This window comes from Drosophila novamexicana, unplaced genomic scaffold (genome assembly GCF_003285875.2).
Source record: "Drosophila novamexicana strain 15010-1031.04,08,12 unplaced genomic scaffold, DnovRS2.1 tig00000387-arrow-pilon, whole genome shotgun sequence".
Lineage (NCBI taxonomy): Eukaryota > Metazoa > Arthropoda > Insecta > Diptera > Drosophilidae > Drosophila > Drosophila novamexicana.
This window is the reverse complement of record NW_020824800.1, coordinates 5,140,313-5,158,663: the sequence shown is the minus strand read 5'-3', so window position 1 is coordinate 5,158,663 and position 18,351 is coordinate 5,140,313. Positions and strand designations below refer to the sequence as shown.

At 36.7% G+C, this 18,351-nt stretch overlaps 2 protein-coding genes across 2 annotated transcripts; both read right to left on the bottom strand.

Annotated features, from left to right (window-relative positions):
• Positions 1-88: 88 nt before the first annotated feature.
• On the bottom strand, positions 89-7,681 carry LOC115760116. The gene is made up of 7 exons (XM_030701311.1): positions 7,329-7,681; positions 3,465-3,807; positions 2,534-2,937; positions 2,348-2,469; positions 2,135-2,250; positions 1,391-1,508; positions 89-1,320 (listed from the first exon to the last, which is right to left on the bottom strand). The coding sequence occupies exons 1-7, from the start codon at positions 7,615-7,617 to the stop codon at positions 850-852; spliced, it is 1,863 nt and encodes a 620-aa protein (XP_030557171.1). The 5' UTR covers positions 7,618-7,681; the 3' UTR covers positions 89-849.
• A 9,713-nt stretch (positions 7,682-17,394) lies between these two features.
• On the bottom strand, positions 17,395-18,092 carry LOC115760040. The gene has a single exon (XM_030701208.1). It carries the CDS (start codon positions 18,062-18,064, stop codon positions 17,726-17,728), a length of 339 nt encoding a protein of 112 aa, XP_030557068.1. The 5' UTR covers positions 18,065-18,092; the 3' UTR covers positions 17,395-17,725.
• Between the last annotated feature and the right edge of the window lie 259 nt (positions 18,093-18,351).

Genomic DNA, 18,351 nt, shown 5'->3' with positions numbered 1-18,351 from the left:
TTGTTTTGCTTTTGTGTTTTTATCGTTTTATTTTTATTTTAACAAACTATTATAAAATTGCATGTTTTTTATTCTCATTGCTTCTTGTTGTTGTTGCTGTTGTTGTTCATATACACAGATACAGATAATATATAAGTATCATAAACTAAAAAATACATATCTGTCATAATATACTCGTATTCAATATAGACATACATATATGTTTACATATGTATATATATGCCCGATTTCTTCACAACTATTGCGCTTGGCTACGACAAATTGGAATTAATTTTTTTTATTTTATTTTTTTTTTTGCGCTACATTTCCGATAATTTGTTAAAATTTTTAGCCGATATGTTTTCTCTTAAAAAAAGCATTAACACCCAAGGAGCGTCTAATTGCATATATGTAGTACATATTTTAATATACGTATATATTGAATTTTTGTTTGTTTGAATGTTAATTTTAATTTTATTTTTTAAATTCCGTTTCGGAGTTTTTGTATTTTTGTTTTTGTGTAATTGCAATTTGTCGCTACGTAGATCTACAAGCTTCATTGGAATTGCTGATAAGTTCTTTAGGATTAGGTTTATATTTGTTGCCATTCATTAATTCACTTCTTTTCTGTTCTTCTGTAGTATACTTCGTTTCACCGCCTCGTTTTCAATGCTAACTTAAAATGTACACACACAAAACTAAAAACTAACTAAAAAAAAATCGTTACAAAAATTAGCTCAGAACTATACAAAACGCTTTAAGCGCGTCCACACACATCATTAAAAAACCCACACATATCAAAAATGATTCCCGCACAGCTCGGCCTGACATACCCTTGCAATCGATCGATAATTCACGACTTGTGTTCATCTACTTGGGCAACTCATAGATTTGGACGGGCAACGCTTTTGGCGTTATTATCTCATCCTCAAAGTCGTCATCATCGCCATGGATGGCATAGTCGCCGCCATTGTGCTCGCTCTCGAATTCATTGGGCACAATCTCCACATCGCTGGGTCGCACAGTGCTCCGTGAGCCTCCGCCAGCCTCGCCGCCATTTCGATCCGATCTCGTTTTAGTCGATTTGGTAATATGATCGCGCAGCATATGCGAATATAGTATATCGTCTATATAGTACATGGTGCCCAGATTGTAGACAAACACCTCGCTCTCCGTTATCTGTGCATTGTTCACACTCGTATAATTGCTGCCCGGATTACGTGTAATCTTCACATGACCACCGCCAATCGTTTCAAACACCTCATTATCCCGCAAATCCCGATTATAGAGTCGGCCACGCACAAAATGATTCAGCAGCATTTTAATGCCACGCTGCGAAGCCTGCAACATGAAGTTGTTTTTTTCTCTTGTTATTGATAAGGTGTAATTAGCTTGGTTTAGATCAACTTGCCATAACATCGTCGGATAGTCTGTCGAAGCCCAGCTTCTCGAAGGCCTTGTCTTCGGGCACAAAGAATGTATAATTTGCGCCAGAGATGTGGGGCGCTATTTCCGCATTGTTCAGATATCTGTGTGCAGTAATGGAGCTCTATTTAGTTCTGTTTGTCAATTATCCTGCCTAAAATTGTCATAATATCCCTTAAAAAGGTCATTCGCTATGGTCTTTGGTTATTTAAATGGAGTTTTTTCAAGTCAATAATGCGTATATGTACTATCGATCGGGTTTTCGAAATTAAAAGTGATCGATAACGAAGAAAATTTAGCAAATTTGTTAAGAAAGTTTTTCGAATTCACTTACTATACGTCGATCATATTTGATAACTCTCTCGATATTGAGTAAAATCGATAAATAGTAGACACATATTTTTAGGTAAGCCCCTGTAGCTATAGTAGGGTATCTCTTGGTCTCCCCATGTAGATTGTTGTACATCACATAGAAGGTAAATTTGGTATGTCGCAAGCCTTGACAGCTTCTTCTCGCCAAATCGATAAATATCGATAAATGTTTATAGATGCTGGGGGATTTTTGCTGCATGATTTTAAAAGCGATTTTCATCCTGGTATCTCTGAGTCGAGCATTCTCGCCCCAAGCATTTATAGTTGTTTGCTTGGTTGGCCTTTGTCCCACCCCTTTTCTAATTTAATCCCAAAGGGCTCCCAACTGATTTTAACTGTAATTGGTATTCAAATTCACCTTGTAATTTGCGTGAATCTTGAATCACGCTCCAAGGCCAAAAATGAGTGCGATAGAAATTGTGCGCCGAACCACGGGAATGCTAAAAGCGGTGGTGTCTCCTTATCCTTGTGCATCTACGGTGAGTATTAAAAGGCTTAGCTATATATATCAAAGGCATATGTGTGTGGGTGGATGTGGGTGTGGGTGTGTGTGGTTGTGTGTGTGCCTTACCTGATGCAATTTGGAGACCACAGCTTCAGAGACAAATAACACCTCGGATATAATGAACACCTGATTGCCATTGGAGAGCGTAAATTCCGAAATGATGCTGACATTATTCACAGTGGGCGTGGCTGTTTTTGTGGATCAAGGTAAATCATAAATGTACTTCGAAAATAATTCAAATTGAACCCTTACGTTGGCCATGGAAGATGACAAGCTCGCCGCCCATAGTCCGGACGCCCATTTGGTCCATGTTCTTGACATCGGACAAGCGCAGGGGCCGCTGCATGGGCAGGAAGTGATTACGCAATACGCTCTCGGTAAACTCGGGCACACTGAATGGATAGAAGCCCCAGTCGATGGGATGCCAGCGCTGGAAGGCATTGTCCGATGGTATAAGTACCGTATAGGCATTATCATCCATAATGCGTGTCAGATTGGATTTGGATAGAAAGTGCTGGAACACTTTTGTGCCCGTTTTCATGTTGGCCAGAAATGACATCAATGGACTCGCCTTTGATTCCTTAATAATGGGCTCCACTTTAGCATGTGCATTGGTAATGTTTGGCTGCTCCAGCGGCTGTGGGTCATTGTAGCGGCTGCAGCGATGGCATACAAGTAGGTTGAGAGGGAAGGTAAAGGGCATGTTAGGAAGTGTGCACAAAAGTTGGGCTACAAAAACTTTTCGCCAGTGCCTGATAAATTTCGCACGAGTGCACTTTTTGACCGCAAACAAACCAGCATTAGGGCGTACACTTGCCAAAAAGTGTGACATATACGTATTGGAAATATTTGAAAATATGTAGAGAAAAAAATATATATCTATCTATGTCGTTGGTTCGGTTCGTAAATCTGCCTTGCTTCAAATATATGAACACAGTTTTCGGTTCCTGTCGTTAAATTTCTTTTTAGCAAAAATTTCTGAATTATTGCAAATTCTTATTTTTAAAAATCTCAAAACTAAACATTTTTTTTAATTTTCATGTCGAATTTAATCTTTAAATGTTTATAAACTTTTTTCCTTGATATTTTCAAGCTATTGCTATTTCGCTGAGTGGTAGGACATGCTGATTGCACACCCTGCATTGCTAGGGGGTAAAATGTAGGCTTAGGTCGGTTCACTCACTTGTTCGTTTCCTGTATGTTACGCTTGGAGTAGGGCGATTTCCTATCACCCAAATAGCCATCAATTCCAATGGCCATCAATTGCTCATTGATACGCAGCTTGTAGAGTATTTGCTGTCCGTTGAGCAGCCAAACATTGTTGTGCGACTTTTCCAATTTACGAAAAACGACTTTATGCCCATTCCCATTACCATACGACTCCTCCTCTTCCTTGCCATTGGCGAGCGTATTGTAACTATCAAAGATTTTACCAGGCACCAAATGCTCCAACATGAACTCCTTCAAGCGCGGCTTCTCAATGCTACGCACATCGATTTTGGGTATTATCAATGTGAAGGGTGTATCTGGAAAGCAAAGTGATTGTGTCTGGTTAATGAAAAATAATAGTAAAGAGATAAAATGGTTGCTTCAAACAGTGACATCAAATTGAAGACTGAACGCAGCGACTCTGAATCCATTGTCTTTTCCCAACTATTCTATATCAAGTGCTTGAATTTGATATATTTTTTTTTTTGGCTAAACATTTTTGTGGGCTTAGCTAGAAAATGCCTACGCGTGCGATTTTATAGCTATGTGTCTTGACTACCAAATTTTACACATATTATTATTCAATACGAGTGCAACTTGAGTATAGTTAAGTAATTGTTTGGGTATTGCAAAGACAGCTAATGAGCTTACTGTAAAGCCTGGTTTATTATTGTCTGTTAACTAGATATAATCTAGGCAAACTGCATAAATTAAACTAAGCAGACTTCAAACAGGGTATACCTGTTATCTCCTGATACTCTCTATCGCCAGTTTAAGAGAAATATTGAACTGATTTGCTTCACTTTAAGCTTTTCTTATAAAGTTATAATATATTATTAATATGTTATTTTGCGAAAAACAAAAATAGTTTTATTAAACACAAAGTAAGTATAAAGCTTTTAAATATACTATTTTATTTATATATTTAACATTATTTATTTACTTGTTATTTATTTAATTGTTGTTATGAATTTTAAAGATTTTTTTTATATGAATTTTATGGGAAATTTAAATCACAATTTAAATATAAAGGTTTCGTTCGATACAAAAATAAATAAGAACAATTTTAAAAATTTTAGAAATTTCTTTATTCAATAAAATAAAAATGATGTAAAATATTTTTATTTAAAGAATACCATGCTCCTTATTGGCATTATGTTGGACCCAGGCATGTGGCGAGTTAACCAGAAGGCTGTTGGTGAACATGGCAAATATCCAGCTAACATACAAGCACTCCAAAATGTGACTGCGATTCATGTTGAATATATTCAACATGCTGCGATCCAAGGTGTAATAAGAGACCAATTTGTAGTGACAGAAGATTTGCAGCTGCAAAAGAGAATATCAACTAGCAAACCTTAGCGATAATACATGCATTTTGCATTTTCAACCGACCTGCTTCTGTCGCCTGCCATTGTTCTTCAACCTGATCAATTCATGCCCAAACTGTTGCTCAACCGATTTGATGAACTGGCTCTGGTATACAAAGCACAAAGGATATATCAGAGCACCGAGAATGGTATAGAGCAGATGGCCCAATTTATGTTTATCATACAGCAGTAGGTGGAAGCTACACATGCAACTGTTCAGCTCCGAAAACAGGCCAATACACACAAATGGACGCAACAGCAGCTCGAAGTGTTGCCTCAGCTTCATCAAGGCCACATAGTCTTCCAATAGCTCCTCATGAACAACATCGGTGCGTGGCTGTTTGTATTGCAGCAGCAGCTGGTGCTCCTTCTCGTAGTATCCGTGCAGCAGCAGAAATCCCAAGTGCGCCAACAGGGCCAAAAATAATGGCTGCAGGCTGACAAAGAGCACAGCTGAAAAGCTCAGAAAGGTGTTCATCGGCGAGTTATCGCCCACATAAGGTACTCGAGTGAAACCATTTGGCCGGACGACCGGCATCGCAAGACTAAACCATTCCGTAAAATAAACCAAAAAGAGCCACCAATTGATGCGCGGTGCATGGCCAAAGCGTCTTATAAATCGCTGATAAATATTCGCAAACTCATTGAGAGTCCGCTCAATGTTCTTCAGATGATACTTATAAATATATGTGATAAAAATGGATGCGATTATATTCTGATATTTCATTGCCAGGGCACTTAGATAATACACCAACGTTAGGGCCCTATCATTCTCTGCCACATTCTCCGAGATGGTCAGCAAAAAATGTAGAATAAAAAATCTCGCATGCAGATAGCTAGCAATGAATAGCCACGGACGCAGCCAGACGCTGTGCAGCAGCGAGATCAGACGTTGCAAATTCGGCCGACGCCGGAACGTGCAACTGTGCGGCATAAACCTGTAGACGTTGCAACCGACAATTGTGGCTAGCGCGGCCAGTACGCGCAGTATAACCGTTAGCGAGGACATGGCGCAACTGAATCCTGTCGTGGAATTTCAGCGGTGCCACGTGCTGACACTGATAAATGGCCAACTTGCTGGAATGGCTAAATGTGCAGCTCATTTGTTTAATAGCCCAAACATCGAAAAACGTGGCCAGCGAGTGTCGCAAAAAATCTATGATAAATTATAGCTAAAAACAGGAAAAGAACAGGAAGGAACGCAACAGCATGCCGAAAATTAAATATCCTTCTTGGAGGTATGGCTTGCGATTGAGTGAAGCGCCTAATTGCTGAGTTTGGTGAAGATATCTTTAAATAAAGAGACTCATTTACAAAAGAATCGTCCCATGGAGCTATGTGTTATAGAGGTGCGACTTAATAAGATATGTCTTACATATAAGGAGCGTAGGAAAACCAATAAATGCTGGGTTCGATCGAGTTAACTCAAACAATAACTTAGTTTTCGACCAAACTAACGTTCTAACTATTATATATCTATTATATATCTATATCTATCTATCTTTCAACCAAATCTGATTTAGTACATATAATCTATAGATGAAGTCCGATTAAAAGTATTTTTGTATTCAATGTCGACGCCTTGCATACTTTATGACAATGTTAATATACTCTTTATAAGTGTATTCACAAAATGTAGCTCTGTGAAAATGAAATTCGAGTCAGCTCAGTTTTCCATTTTTTTTAGCAGAATTAATTGTAATTGTATAACGAATTGAATAATCAGTTAAAATATATAATGCTGACAAATTAACATTAGCAAAGGTGCATTCAATAAAAAAAAAAATGGTTAAAGGTTCGGCTGACAGTTTGAGACAAGGCTTTACTTGCAGGTATATAGATATTTAAAGCGTTCGGTTCAATCGCCTTATTCCCTTTACGAAGCTTTAACTTGTTGAGAATTGCAAGCATCAGCAAGCAAGCTTAGCGTTCATTTGCAGTGCTTTTATATAAACTAAGGGCATGGCATATCGGAAAACTCTATATATGTTCCACAGCTTAAGAGCCAGAATGGCCAAATTTGGAATGAAGGCTGACGGCGAGCTCCTCGAAAGTTTGAACCATATTCAAATATGTCTAGGAAAACCTGTCTTAACTTGTCAGTTAAGGTGGGGGACATTACAAATCGGAAAACTATATCTTTCACAGCTTTAGAGTTGCAGTGAAATAATGGGTGACAACAAGCTTCTCTAAAGATCGATCTAAAGATATCTAATGTATTCAAAATTTTGTAGGGTAGCCTTTTATAAGCTGTGAATAAACTTTGAACGAGTATTACGCAGTCAGTTGCAGCCGACTGCAACAATTCTTATTTGAAATGCTTATCTTCTGTAGCTCAGGTATTTATACTTACTTAATGTGAAGGTTTATTTAACGTGACGTGTGCTCGTTTAGGGTTTACTAGCGCCTTACTCTTATATACAATAAAATGTAGCATGTACATGTGCATGTGTGTATATGTCACTCACCTGTCTTTGTCCTGTAGCCGTACAGCTCCAAAACTGGAAAGCCATCGTCGATAAACCGGTAAATGTGCTGCCACTTGTCATCTTCCTGATTGCGCTGCAGTCCAGCCAAATCGGGCAGCACTTTGCTCTCAATCAGCTTGGCATTCTTCAGACTCCCATCAATTTGGCGATCCAAGATGCTGCTGGCTGTTGTTTCGCTGCCAGTTGCGGCCGTCGCAGTCGCAGTCGCAGCCAGCTGCAGCAGCAACAATAATGTTGCTGCCGGCACTTGCAACATTTTGCGTGACATTCAAGTTTTGTGAGTTTTGGATGAAAATTGTTTTTAATTGTTAGCACTTTTCAAGTGTTTTTCTTTTTTGCTTGTTATGTTGCGCTTTTTTTTCAGTTTTGTAGTTTGTTTGAGTTTTTCTTATGGTACCACGATTTTATTCATTTTCGCTTGCAAATTTTTGCGCAAACACTTTACATAATTGCCAAAAGCTGTACAGAAATGTGTTAGGAGAGTGAAAGGAATAGAGCAATATATGATTCTATGAGTTTTATTTTTCTTTCTTGTACTTCAAGTAATTTTTGATTAGCTTCAAAAAGTTGTGATTGCAGCTCATTTAAATTCAAGACGTTGTGACTGAAATTTAATGTTAGCTCTCGACTATTTGGTATGCAAATCAAATCACAATTTTATATAAACGATATGCCCAGAATAGTCTGTGCTGATCACGATCGAATTTGCATCGCTTTAAAGATATATATATATATATATATAAGTGCATATACATGTGTATGTGTTTGCATAGCTGCCACACAAATGGCACAGTTACAATGCAGCTTGACCATATTTGGCTGGCAGCTGGATTACGTGTTTGCCAGGGAAAAGCCGAAAAAAACCTGTCTTTGACACGCTTTTCGTGACAGTTTTCCAGCGACAAAGTCGTTATTTGCGCCTAAACTAACCATTTGGACGGTGCAATAGTTAAAGATACTTTTGTTTCTTTTGTTATTTGCGAAATTTAGCTAGAAAATTTGCCAAGCTGTGTTATCTCTTTTTGCGTATTCTCACATCCAATAGGATAAACAACAACAACAACAACAACATAATATGCGACAATTTGTTTATTTGCTGACCTTTGTGCTTAAATCTGATCGCATACAAGGCTGACAGTCAGCGGCACATACACACAGCATACAGATACACAAGTTACGGATACAGATACAGATACGACAGCTAAATGTGAAGAAAGTAAATTAATTTCAATTGAAGTTGACAAACTAAACGACAAACTACGGCGTAAATAAATAAAACCAAACTGTGACACAAGCACTCTGAGCGGCAAATACGGCTGATCAAAATATGTAAAGATTAGATATATATGAGCATTTTGGAATTTTCCTTTTAGGCAAGTTTTTCACACACTAAATTAATGCATTAAATTCTTTTCATTTTTGTCCTCGCCTCAAATACTATTTAAATGCTTTGTATCTGTGCCACTTCACAGAATTTTCACCTTTTGGCGTCCATTTAGCGAACCGAACCGAACCAATTCCCGTTTCGTACTGCATGTCTGGGCGCGTTAAGCGCTCAACCGGGAGCCCAAAACGGGCTTAGCGAATGCCCAGTTGGAAATGGGATGACACACAGAAAAACCTGTTCGTCCGGCAACGCCATGTTAAGCGCATTGCTGCTCTTTTCATAACATATTTGTGACAATTTTCGACAATAAAATATGTACTGTATTTGGGAGCCAATATTTTTGGATAAGATTAAATATAATTTTATTTTTCTTAATAATTTATGAATATTTACTTTGTAAATAAATTTCTTGTTTTCATATTTCATATTCTTAAAGATATATATATAATATATATATATAATATAAAAAATACAAAAATTTTTGAATAGAAAAGAAAAATAAATAAGTAATGACGCCTTTAAGATATTTTACCGGCCATGCTTTAAGATCATAATTATTTTATTATGATTTTCAATATATATTTAACTATGTATTTACTTATATTTTATTTCTTAATCAAATCTCATAAAAATAATTTAATATTACTTTTTTAAATATAAAATTAGATTTGTAAATTTGCCTAAGCTTTCCTTTGTTGGCTAATTAAATTGGCATTTTCTGGAGAAACATAAATTTTTTCCAGTGTACTTTGTACATTTCCCACAGGGCACTTATCACTTATCACAAACGCTCATTATTCATGATTATGCTTTGGTTTTTATGTGCAAAATTGTGCAACTGACGTCGCGTCTCGACGTTGTCCGGCACTCGCAAGCCCTGCCACCCTCTCTATACCCTATATTATAAGGTCTGTCAGACTAACTCCTCTATGAAGCTCTTGCTCCATCTCTCTCTCTGGCTCGCTCACTCTGCCTTCCTCTCCCACTCTGTCTGTCTGTCCGCAATTGCTGTGATTACTGTTGTTGCTGAACGGAAAGGGGAGCTCTGAGTCGACGCCGGCGTCCACTGGCTGCATTACAAAAGCAGAAGTACGAGAACTCGAACTCGTAGGTTTCTCGAATTAACATTTTCGGCTTCTTTACTGACTGCCGACTGCTTTATAATGAAAGTCTCGTGCAATGCTATTATTATTTATTTTTATTTTTTTCGTTTATTGATCATTGTTGGTTGGTCGTTTCATTTGTGGAATGGAACTGAAACTGCCGGCCCATCACTTTAATTGATATTATTGTCAGGCGGATATTTTATTTTTAGTCGTCTTTCAATAGGCAGCAGCGCCCGAACTGCATTTCATATGCATAGTGAGTGATGATATCTTGATTGAAAATGTATTGTAATATTTAATTAAAATTATTTACATATCCTACACCCGGTGTGTAATCAAAAAAGTACAAAAATAAGGGTTTATATTACGATTGTAAATAAATTAGAGATAATTCATTGAGTATATTTAATTTTTTATCAGCAAAGCCTTAGAATTTGATTATATATATATAATTGCAAGGGAAAATCATATAGGAATAGTTGTTAATATGCACATCTTTTATACCTAATGTCTTCTAGTCTAGCCCTTTGATTGCAGCTTTCATATATATTTTGCTATCAAGAGAAGGATACAAAGTTGAAAGAGCTTAGATCACAAACGAAAACTCACCAAATAGTTGTCGAAACTAAAAGTAATTATTATTTTAAATAATAATTAATTAAAATTATAATTTTTTTTTAGAAAATTGTAAAAAGTTTTTAGATAAAAACCGGAATTGGCCTTTGGTTATAGGACAAACTGAATTTTGAAACCGGATACTCGTTGCTTAGATGTTTAAATTACTGACATTTTTACGGAAAACTATATCGACAATATAATTGACATATTTAAGTCTAATGCCTATTTCCACAAATGTTTAACCTTTTCGCTGAGCAAAAAGCTGGACTGAACTTTAATAAAAATATTTATGTGTGTTTCGTAAAACCGCAACGCAATTCTAAATGCATTCCTCAATCAAAAGCTGGACTTAAATGTTGCGGCAAATTGTAAATTGTTGTTAATTGTTTAACAACATTTTCTCGAGCATAAGCTGCGAGTATTTTTAATTACTTACGCGCGTAAAAGGTAACGGTATTTTCTCAACTTTTGTATAGCATGTTGTAGTATGTGCTGCACGTATGATTAAGAAATTCTTGTAAAACAATTTTCATGGCTTTAGCACTGCAAATGCCGGTAAATCAAGGCGAGCACGTACACACACGCATACACACAGTCACACACACACACACACGCGCACACACTTGTTATTAATGGCGGAAGTAGAGTTTGGGTGGGCAGAAGATGTGAGTACAGCATTTTCCGAGCTGCAAGCCTAACGGGAACGAAAAATGCTCAACTAACAGGCACACAGTTTAGGCATTTTGTTGTTCAAATTGTGTATACGCAAAATGGTGAAAAACCTTATACTACAACTAAATACTACTACTACGACAACTACTACGCCGCTACTACAAGCAACAAGAATAACAACAACAACAAGAAGAGCAGCAGTAAAGCCGCTGCGGCTGCTGCTTCTGCTTCTGCTGCTGCGTTTGTGTATCCAGAGTGCAAACCAATTGAAATTAATTTGCATAATATACTAGACGACAGTTAGCTGGACATTCAGCAATAGAATTATGGGTTGCTCCCGTGCACAGGGCCCAACTGCAGTTTGTATAGAGCTAATTCTGGATAATTCACAGTTTATTGCACTTGGCTTTTCCGTGCACAATTTTCTCTCGCATTCACATTTCCCTGGCAAATACACACGACACACACACGCACACAAACGTATTCCGTTTGGCAATTGTGAATAGTTAATTAGTTTTTGGTTTTTATTATTATTTTTGAACTTTTTTCTTTGCTTTCGCGGCTTTTGCTTAATTAGATTAATTTTGCAAGTATTTCTACTACAATTTTGTGTGTGCTCTCACTTTATTTAACTAAGCACAAGCTCGCGCGGCTACGGCAACAGAATGATTGCGTCTGTTGTGCCGGAAAATTTACGACAAATTGAGAAGCTTTTCGCGTTGCTTGCGTCGTTGCTAGACGCAGTCGTCGACGTCGGGACTCCTTGCACAGTGCATAGGGTTGTCAGGCTTTTCAGGTTTTCCAAAGCTTAGGAATTTTGCTTGAATACATTCAAATATATTCAAACAGGTTTCATTGTTTAAGAGCAGAAGAATGTAAAATATTTTGATGGCTATATTTAACATTCATTTGTTGTTAATTATAAAGAAAGCTTAAAGTTGTTGCCACCATTAGTCAGGGCACATTTCATCTCGTTAGCTTTCGGAACTTTAACGTTACGGCCATTTTCTTTCTGACTGACAGTTATAAAAAGCTCGCTTAAGCTTGGACAACAACCGTTTGAGTTGCCAGCACAAAAGAAATTGAATATTACTTATACGCCCTGTTGAATTTTAGTAAATTATAGAAAACGATTAATATGAAGCATCCAAATGCTTAAGTAAAAAAAGTAATAAACAATATATATAATATATATTAAAAAAAAAACAAATAATAATAAAACAAAAATGGTAACAAGCATAGTTGCCTTATTATAAAAACATTAAAGTACTAGAAAAATAATAATCAATATTAATTTCTAAAGAAACATAAATTAAATAATATTTATACATATTTTTGATAATACAAGAACAATTTGAAGCAATCAAATTAAATAAATAAATTATGAGAAAATATTACAAAACATATCTAGCATATTTTATATTTTTATATACACAATATTTCAAACTAGCTTAGCTTAAAAGAGAAAATTTTTAAGTTCGTTTTATATAAGCTCCAATAAAGTCAACACGTGTCAATAATACATGATTTTTTTGTTGCTGCTTCGAGCACCTTTACTGTGCTTACAAATAATTTTGTTCAATTGTTTGCATATGCAATTACATATTTATCAAGTATACGCAACGGTGGCAGCAACAGTATGAAATAATTAACACATTAACGGTCTGATTTATTTGTGATACTCATAAATATAATATGCTGGCAATGTCGGCAAGCGACACGTGACAATATAAAACAAGCGTAAAATGTGCCTGCTCAATTTATTTGCATTTCGCAAACATTAATACAATAAATAACACAATACAAGAACAATGCAACACACACTATTTAATGTCAAATTAATTTTCATGCCATTAAATGCAGCAACAAAAAAATAAATAAATAAAAGAAAACAAAAAAAGAGAGCAAACGCAAGCACTCAACAATCGAAGAGCAGGCAATAAAATCAATGCCAAGAGGATAAATATTATACTAGTTGATGGATAAAGCAGAAGTGGAACAAGTACGGCTGGCATTCGAGTATTCGGCCTAAGGAATACTGAATACCCTTACCAAATAACAAAGTTTTCTAATTGCAAAATATATTTTTGTAGCGCAGGCACATCTGGGGCTTCCACATCGCAGCAACCAGAGCAAAGTGGTTGAGAGAGCTCCAAAAGCTCGGCTGGCTGTTTGCCAGCTGCAAATTTCAACCAAATTCTCAAATTCTTCATCCGAGCGCGATCTCTAGAGTCTTGGCTAATCCAATCACAGAAACACGCATCCAAAGGTTACACCCCTGCGACCTACCTACCAGGTAAAAAAAGAATTCTCTAGAAATTGCCAACCATCGATTTTAGGCGTCCCGATCAACCTGACCTTGTGCGGACACAGAAGCCTGTTTTAATTTGCTCGATATTTCGCAAGAGTATAAAGGTCAAATATATATGCAACATTTTAAACGAGTGGCTTTGGCAACTGAGCGACACGCAACTTGAATCTAAATAAATATAGTCCAGACTACTTCACAGTTGCCCATTGAAATGCCCGGCAATCAACAGTGTGCAGGACACCACTCTTGTGCTAGCAAATTGCTACTGGGAAAAAAAAAAGAAAAGAGAAATAACGAAAAATAGTTAAATGACATGAAAGGCCAATGGCCAAACAAAAGTGCAACGAGGTCGGTGCACACAGCAAACTTTGCGGTTAAAACTAAAGTGGCCTGTTAGGCTTTCAGAAAAGTGTCCAAAAACTTTGGCATAGAAAGAATGCTGCTCATCTGCATTTGGCCACAGCTTTTGCTGTGCTCTCTCTCTCTCTCTGTTTTTTTTTTTTTTGGCTTTAATATTTCAACACATTTTGCACATTGCAGTTGCAGCGTAGCCTCAGGACTAGCCCCAGGACAAATGCCTCTCGCTCGAAGTGTCTCTTTTGTGGTAATTTATGCATGTTGTTTGCGTACTTTTGACTTTTTCGGCATTTACTCGTTATAAAATAAATAAAATATGTCACAAAATGCTTTGACATGCTCGTTACATTCTCTACATACTATACATGCACAGAGCACGAGAATTTTGGAAATTTATGTTTCTTCTTTGTGTTTTTAGGTGACAAATTTTATTCCCCATTTGGTTTTCGAATTTACATTGCATAATAACAAAATGTGCTTAATAAAATCTGCTTGCAAAGCAAATATGCTTTTGATAACAAAAAGTTTCGATTACTCTATCGATATTGTCGATTGGTTCTATGAAGCATCTAATGTTTAGGACACTTTTCTGAATATACTTTTAATTTCAATGTATGTCAGTTGTAATCTTAGCACAAATGAGAAGAAAACGTCTATGGCCCAGCTTTAGCACGCAAATTGGCATCACAGCTTGCAATCGGCAATGTATCTGGCCAAAAGCGAATAGAATAGGCGCACACACAGTTGTCGGCCTTGAATTGAGTTTATTTTTATTGCACACAATTCCAGATTTTTGGTTAGCGCTCAGTCAGTTGTCAGCTTTTGGGGTTGAGCAGCAGCTTATCACAGAATTGGCAGTTAGACTTAATTGAATATTCAAATGCGTTTGTGTGCAAATCTAAATGCGACTCTTCATTGGATGGACCAAAGTGTTGTTCGACAAGGCTTCCAGGCTTTTTGCATAAATTTCAAATAAAATGCTCAGCAGCATTTCTTTTTTTTTGTTGTTGTTAATTTGTAAGCATTATAAAATGCATAATTACTCTTGTTGAAAGTGTTGCGGTTGCTTTTTGCAATTTTCGTTAAGGTTAAAAAATATTATAAAAAATGCTACATTTTGTATGAGCATAATTTACATATGATATTCAATCAATATTTGCAGTGCTCTTTAACATGTGTATAATAACAGTTTTCAGTCATTTTTAAAGAGAATTAATGACTTATTTATCTGTCTGTCTCTAAGGGCTGTTAACTTAAATGCCAGCTAAATTTAACTCCAGCTTAAATTTACTAAACATTTTTAAATTCAAATAGGAATATATAATTATATGCGGCTAACAAATAAACACTTTTGTTTTCATAACAGCAACACATGTTGGTTTATAGCTTAGTCTTATTTATTTATAAATTTCAACTTATCCTTGCCAAGCAGCAGTCTCCAAGGACTCTTCAGACACTGTCCGCAGGTCTTGCATTCAAATTTTTCATTTACCCAGTTTGTCCTTCGCTTTCTTAGCTTGGCAACGCCTGAAAGGCTAAATGAAAAGTGTTCAACTGAGATTTACTTAAGAAATTTCTAAGACACATTTCCCTAGACATGGCAGAAGGAGGCAAAAATCAGCGACAGCTACGTTTTGGCCCTGGTGTCCTTGCAAAATGTGCAATCCTTGTCTATTTACATACTTGGCCTGTAACCTTTTGTTGTGCAATTGACTATGTCTATAACAATTGTGTTTTATTGCAAAAACAGAATAACTTAAAATGTTTCGCTTATGCATAATTCAGGCCTTTAAATAGTTGAAAACCATATAAATAAATAAATATGAACAGAGCAAAAATAATGACTGCAGGCAGCTTTTGTTTAAATAAAGCATTTATTGACAATATTGGCCAATCGAGCAATAAATCAAAGAATGACTGTGGTAAGAATATAAAAAGGCACGACTATCAGATACTATGCAAAGTTGGCAAGAAAATCAATTTGTTCTCTGCCTTATCGCGGAATATTAATGAACTTGGCTGCAGTAGACTTTATGCTTAAACCTTTTTACAGGGTAACTTACGCTTAATGATTGCATTTAATTGTTATCAAGGCAGCAAATCAGAAAGCGCAATCCACAACTTCAAACGTAATCTTCTTGCAGCCAAAGAAAAATTATGTTTAAAGGACATGCCGGGTTTCTAATTAAAACGCCACACCGAGCGGCCAGGCTAGCCAAAAAAAAAGGCCACGCCTTTAGCTTGCTATATACATATATATATATCCTTCGTCCTTGCCATCGTCATCGCAATCGCCATCGCCGTCAACAGACGGAAACGACATTAATGCTTAAGCTAAGCGCATTCGCCATTATAATTAAATACGCCGGCGTCGACGCCATCCTAGTCTTGGCCACGAGCCACACTAAGCATACACAGGCACACAGACACAAACTCACACACACACAGACACAAACACACACAAACATATATATACGTATTTTCCTTAGTGCACTGTGCAAATAATTAGCATGGCTCGAAATACTGTGAGTAATTAAGGTAAGTCAGCTGTTGCCCTTTGCCCTCGTTCAGTCACCTTTTGCTAGCGGAAATTAAAGTTGTAGTTTTTTTCAACAGGATGCGATTGCTTTGTTCTGCTTTGCTTGGCAGAATTTGAAAAAAAAAACAGAAAGTAAGAATATTTTTGGCACTCCAAAGATCTAATACTCTTGTAGACATTTGCCTATGTGAGCATAGTGAAGCTCGTAAGTGCTGAGTTTGAGGAAAATAGCTTGGAAAACAAAATATTTTTATAAGAACCAACTATTCGGCCCAGCTTTCCAATTGGCAGTTATATAAGATAGTGGTCTCCTCCGCCCAGCTCGAACATACATATGTACAGCCGAAAGATGGTTCTATGCAAAGTTTCAAGACAAATGGACTTGGCTATATCAATTCGGCTGTTGATGCTGATCTAGAGTATATATACTCTATGGGCTCGGAGATATCTCCTTCTATCGTGATATATTTTATGACAAAGTCATAATACCCTCAACAAGGGAATACAAATTGTTCACGTAACTTTTAAGTTCTTAAGTTATACGAAGCTCATGATATGTCTATGATATCTGTCCGTATGATATAAAGTTTCATAAGTTCATATATACTGAATGCTTGTATTTTACGCCACGAAGAATAATTCTTAATATACAATTTTTATGAATATAAAATTAATCACAAATTTTGAAAATATGTTTTTTGATTGTGGAACGTTGTTAGAAGTTTTGAGTTGACAAATTTTTCTGTCAAAAGTCATGCTCTCAATTACAACAATTTTAACGCTCCACTTTTGATATATATATATAATAACCTTGTATATGTATTTTATATATTCTGCAGTCATGAAGCTATTGTAGTGCGAGTTGAATGTCAACAGTTTTGTTGTTTTGCTTATATTTCATTGTCATTTGATGCAACAGCTAAAAACCAATTCTTTAGTTCTCAAAGACTGTTACTAAGTTATCTTGAAATTGAGTCCGAAATGAATTTGGTGTAGAAAACACTATTTATGAATTCGATGGTTCATTTATTGATCGTAAAAAACGTTTCGATTACACTTAGCAGGTTTGTTTATAGCAATAACATATATATATATATATATATATATATATTTTTTTTTTGGTTGAGAAGAGCGCCGCCACGAAATCCGAGTGTTTTGTTAAGGTTTTTTTTTTTGATAATTTATTGGAATTTTACCTAGAAGCTAGTTGGTATCAGTATTAACTATATAATGCCTTAATCAGCAAAAGTCGTTTCATATTTAATATGATTATTTTAAATATGTTTGCATAACACTTAAGACCCGAGATAATTGCCACCAGAAATGTCGTCAGATTTATTATGGTATAGTTGAACACGGATGGAACTGGTTACGTGGCTCAATTCATCATCGCACCTTGATGCTTTGCACCTCCAGCCAGATCATAAACGCTGCTATGACCACATACACGGCCACAATGAGTAACACCTGCAGTGGACTGGCGGTAAAGACCATTACCACCAGCAGCACGGAGCCCAGTAGAAATACGCTGGCCAAAAATATGATCAGTATGATGGTGGATATGCTCCGGTACCAGGCGTTTCGCTTGTCTGGCGGCGGTACATATTTTGGCCGCAATGGACTGTACTCCTTGCGATATTGTGTCTCAAAGCCGCTGGTGAAATCGATCTCATCGTTGCCGCCGCCGAGCGGCGCCGTCGCCACCTTCTTCTCGTCCGTGTCCATGTCGCAGCACGTTCGTCTCTTTACTAAATGAGAGAGAGACGCGAGCCCGCGACGCGTTTAACGCCGGGCGTCAGTATTGAGCAGTCGCAGTTGTTGTCTGCCTTATTATCACAGCGCAAAGGTGTTAATTGAAGCAGCAACAAAGGCTACCACAGCTACAACAACAGCGCTGACAAATGTGTTCAGTATGTGTATATATTTTTTTGTTTTTTGTGACTCAGATAAGATAAGACGCTATTACGATTCTTCGTTCGACTCTTTGAAAACTGCAACCTTATCAATTATGA

Excerpts from the sequence above, each read along its gene's own strand:
- LOC115760116 (XM_030701311.1), bottom strand. The coding sequence starts at position 7,617 with ATGTCACGCAAAATGTTGCAAGTGCCGGCAGCAACATTATTGTTGCTG. Across the intron at positions 3,808-7,328 it reads CGGCTACAGGACAAAGACAG|ATACACCCTTCACATTGATA; the intron begins GTGAGTGACATA and ends TTTGCTTTCCAG. Across the intron at positions 1,509-2,134 it reads AGATTCACGCAAATTACAAG|ATATCTGAACAATGCGGAAA; the intron begins GTGAATTTGAAT and ends TACTGCACACAG.
- LOC115760040 (XM_030701208.1), bottom strand. The coding sequence starts at position 18,064 with ATGGACACGGACGAGAAGAAGGTGGCGACGGCGCCGCTCGGCGGCGGC.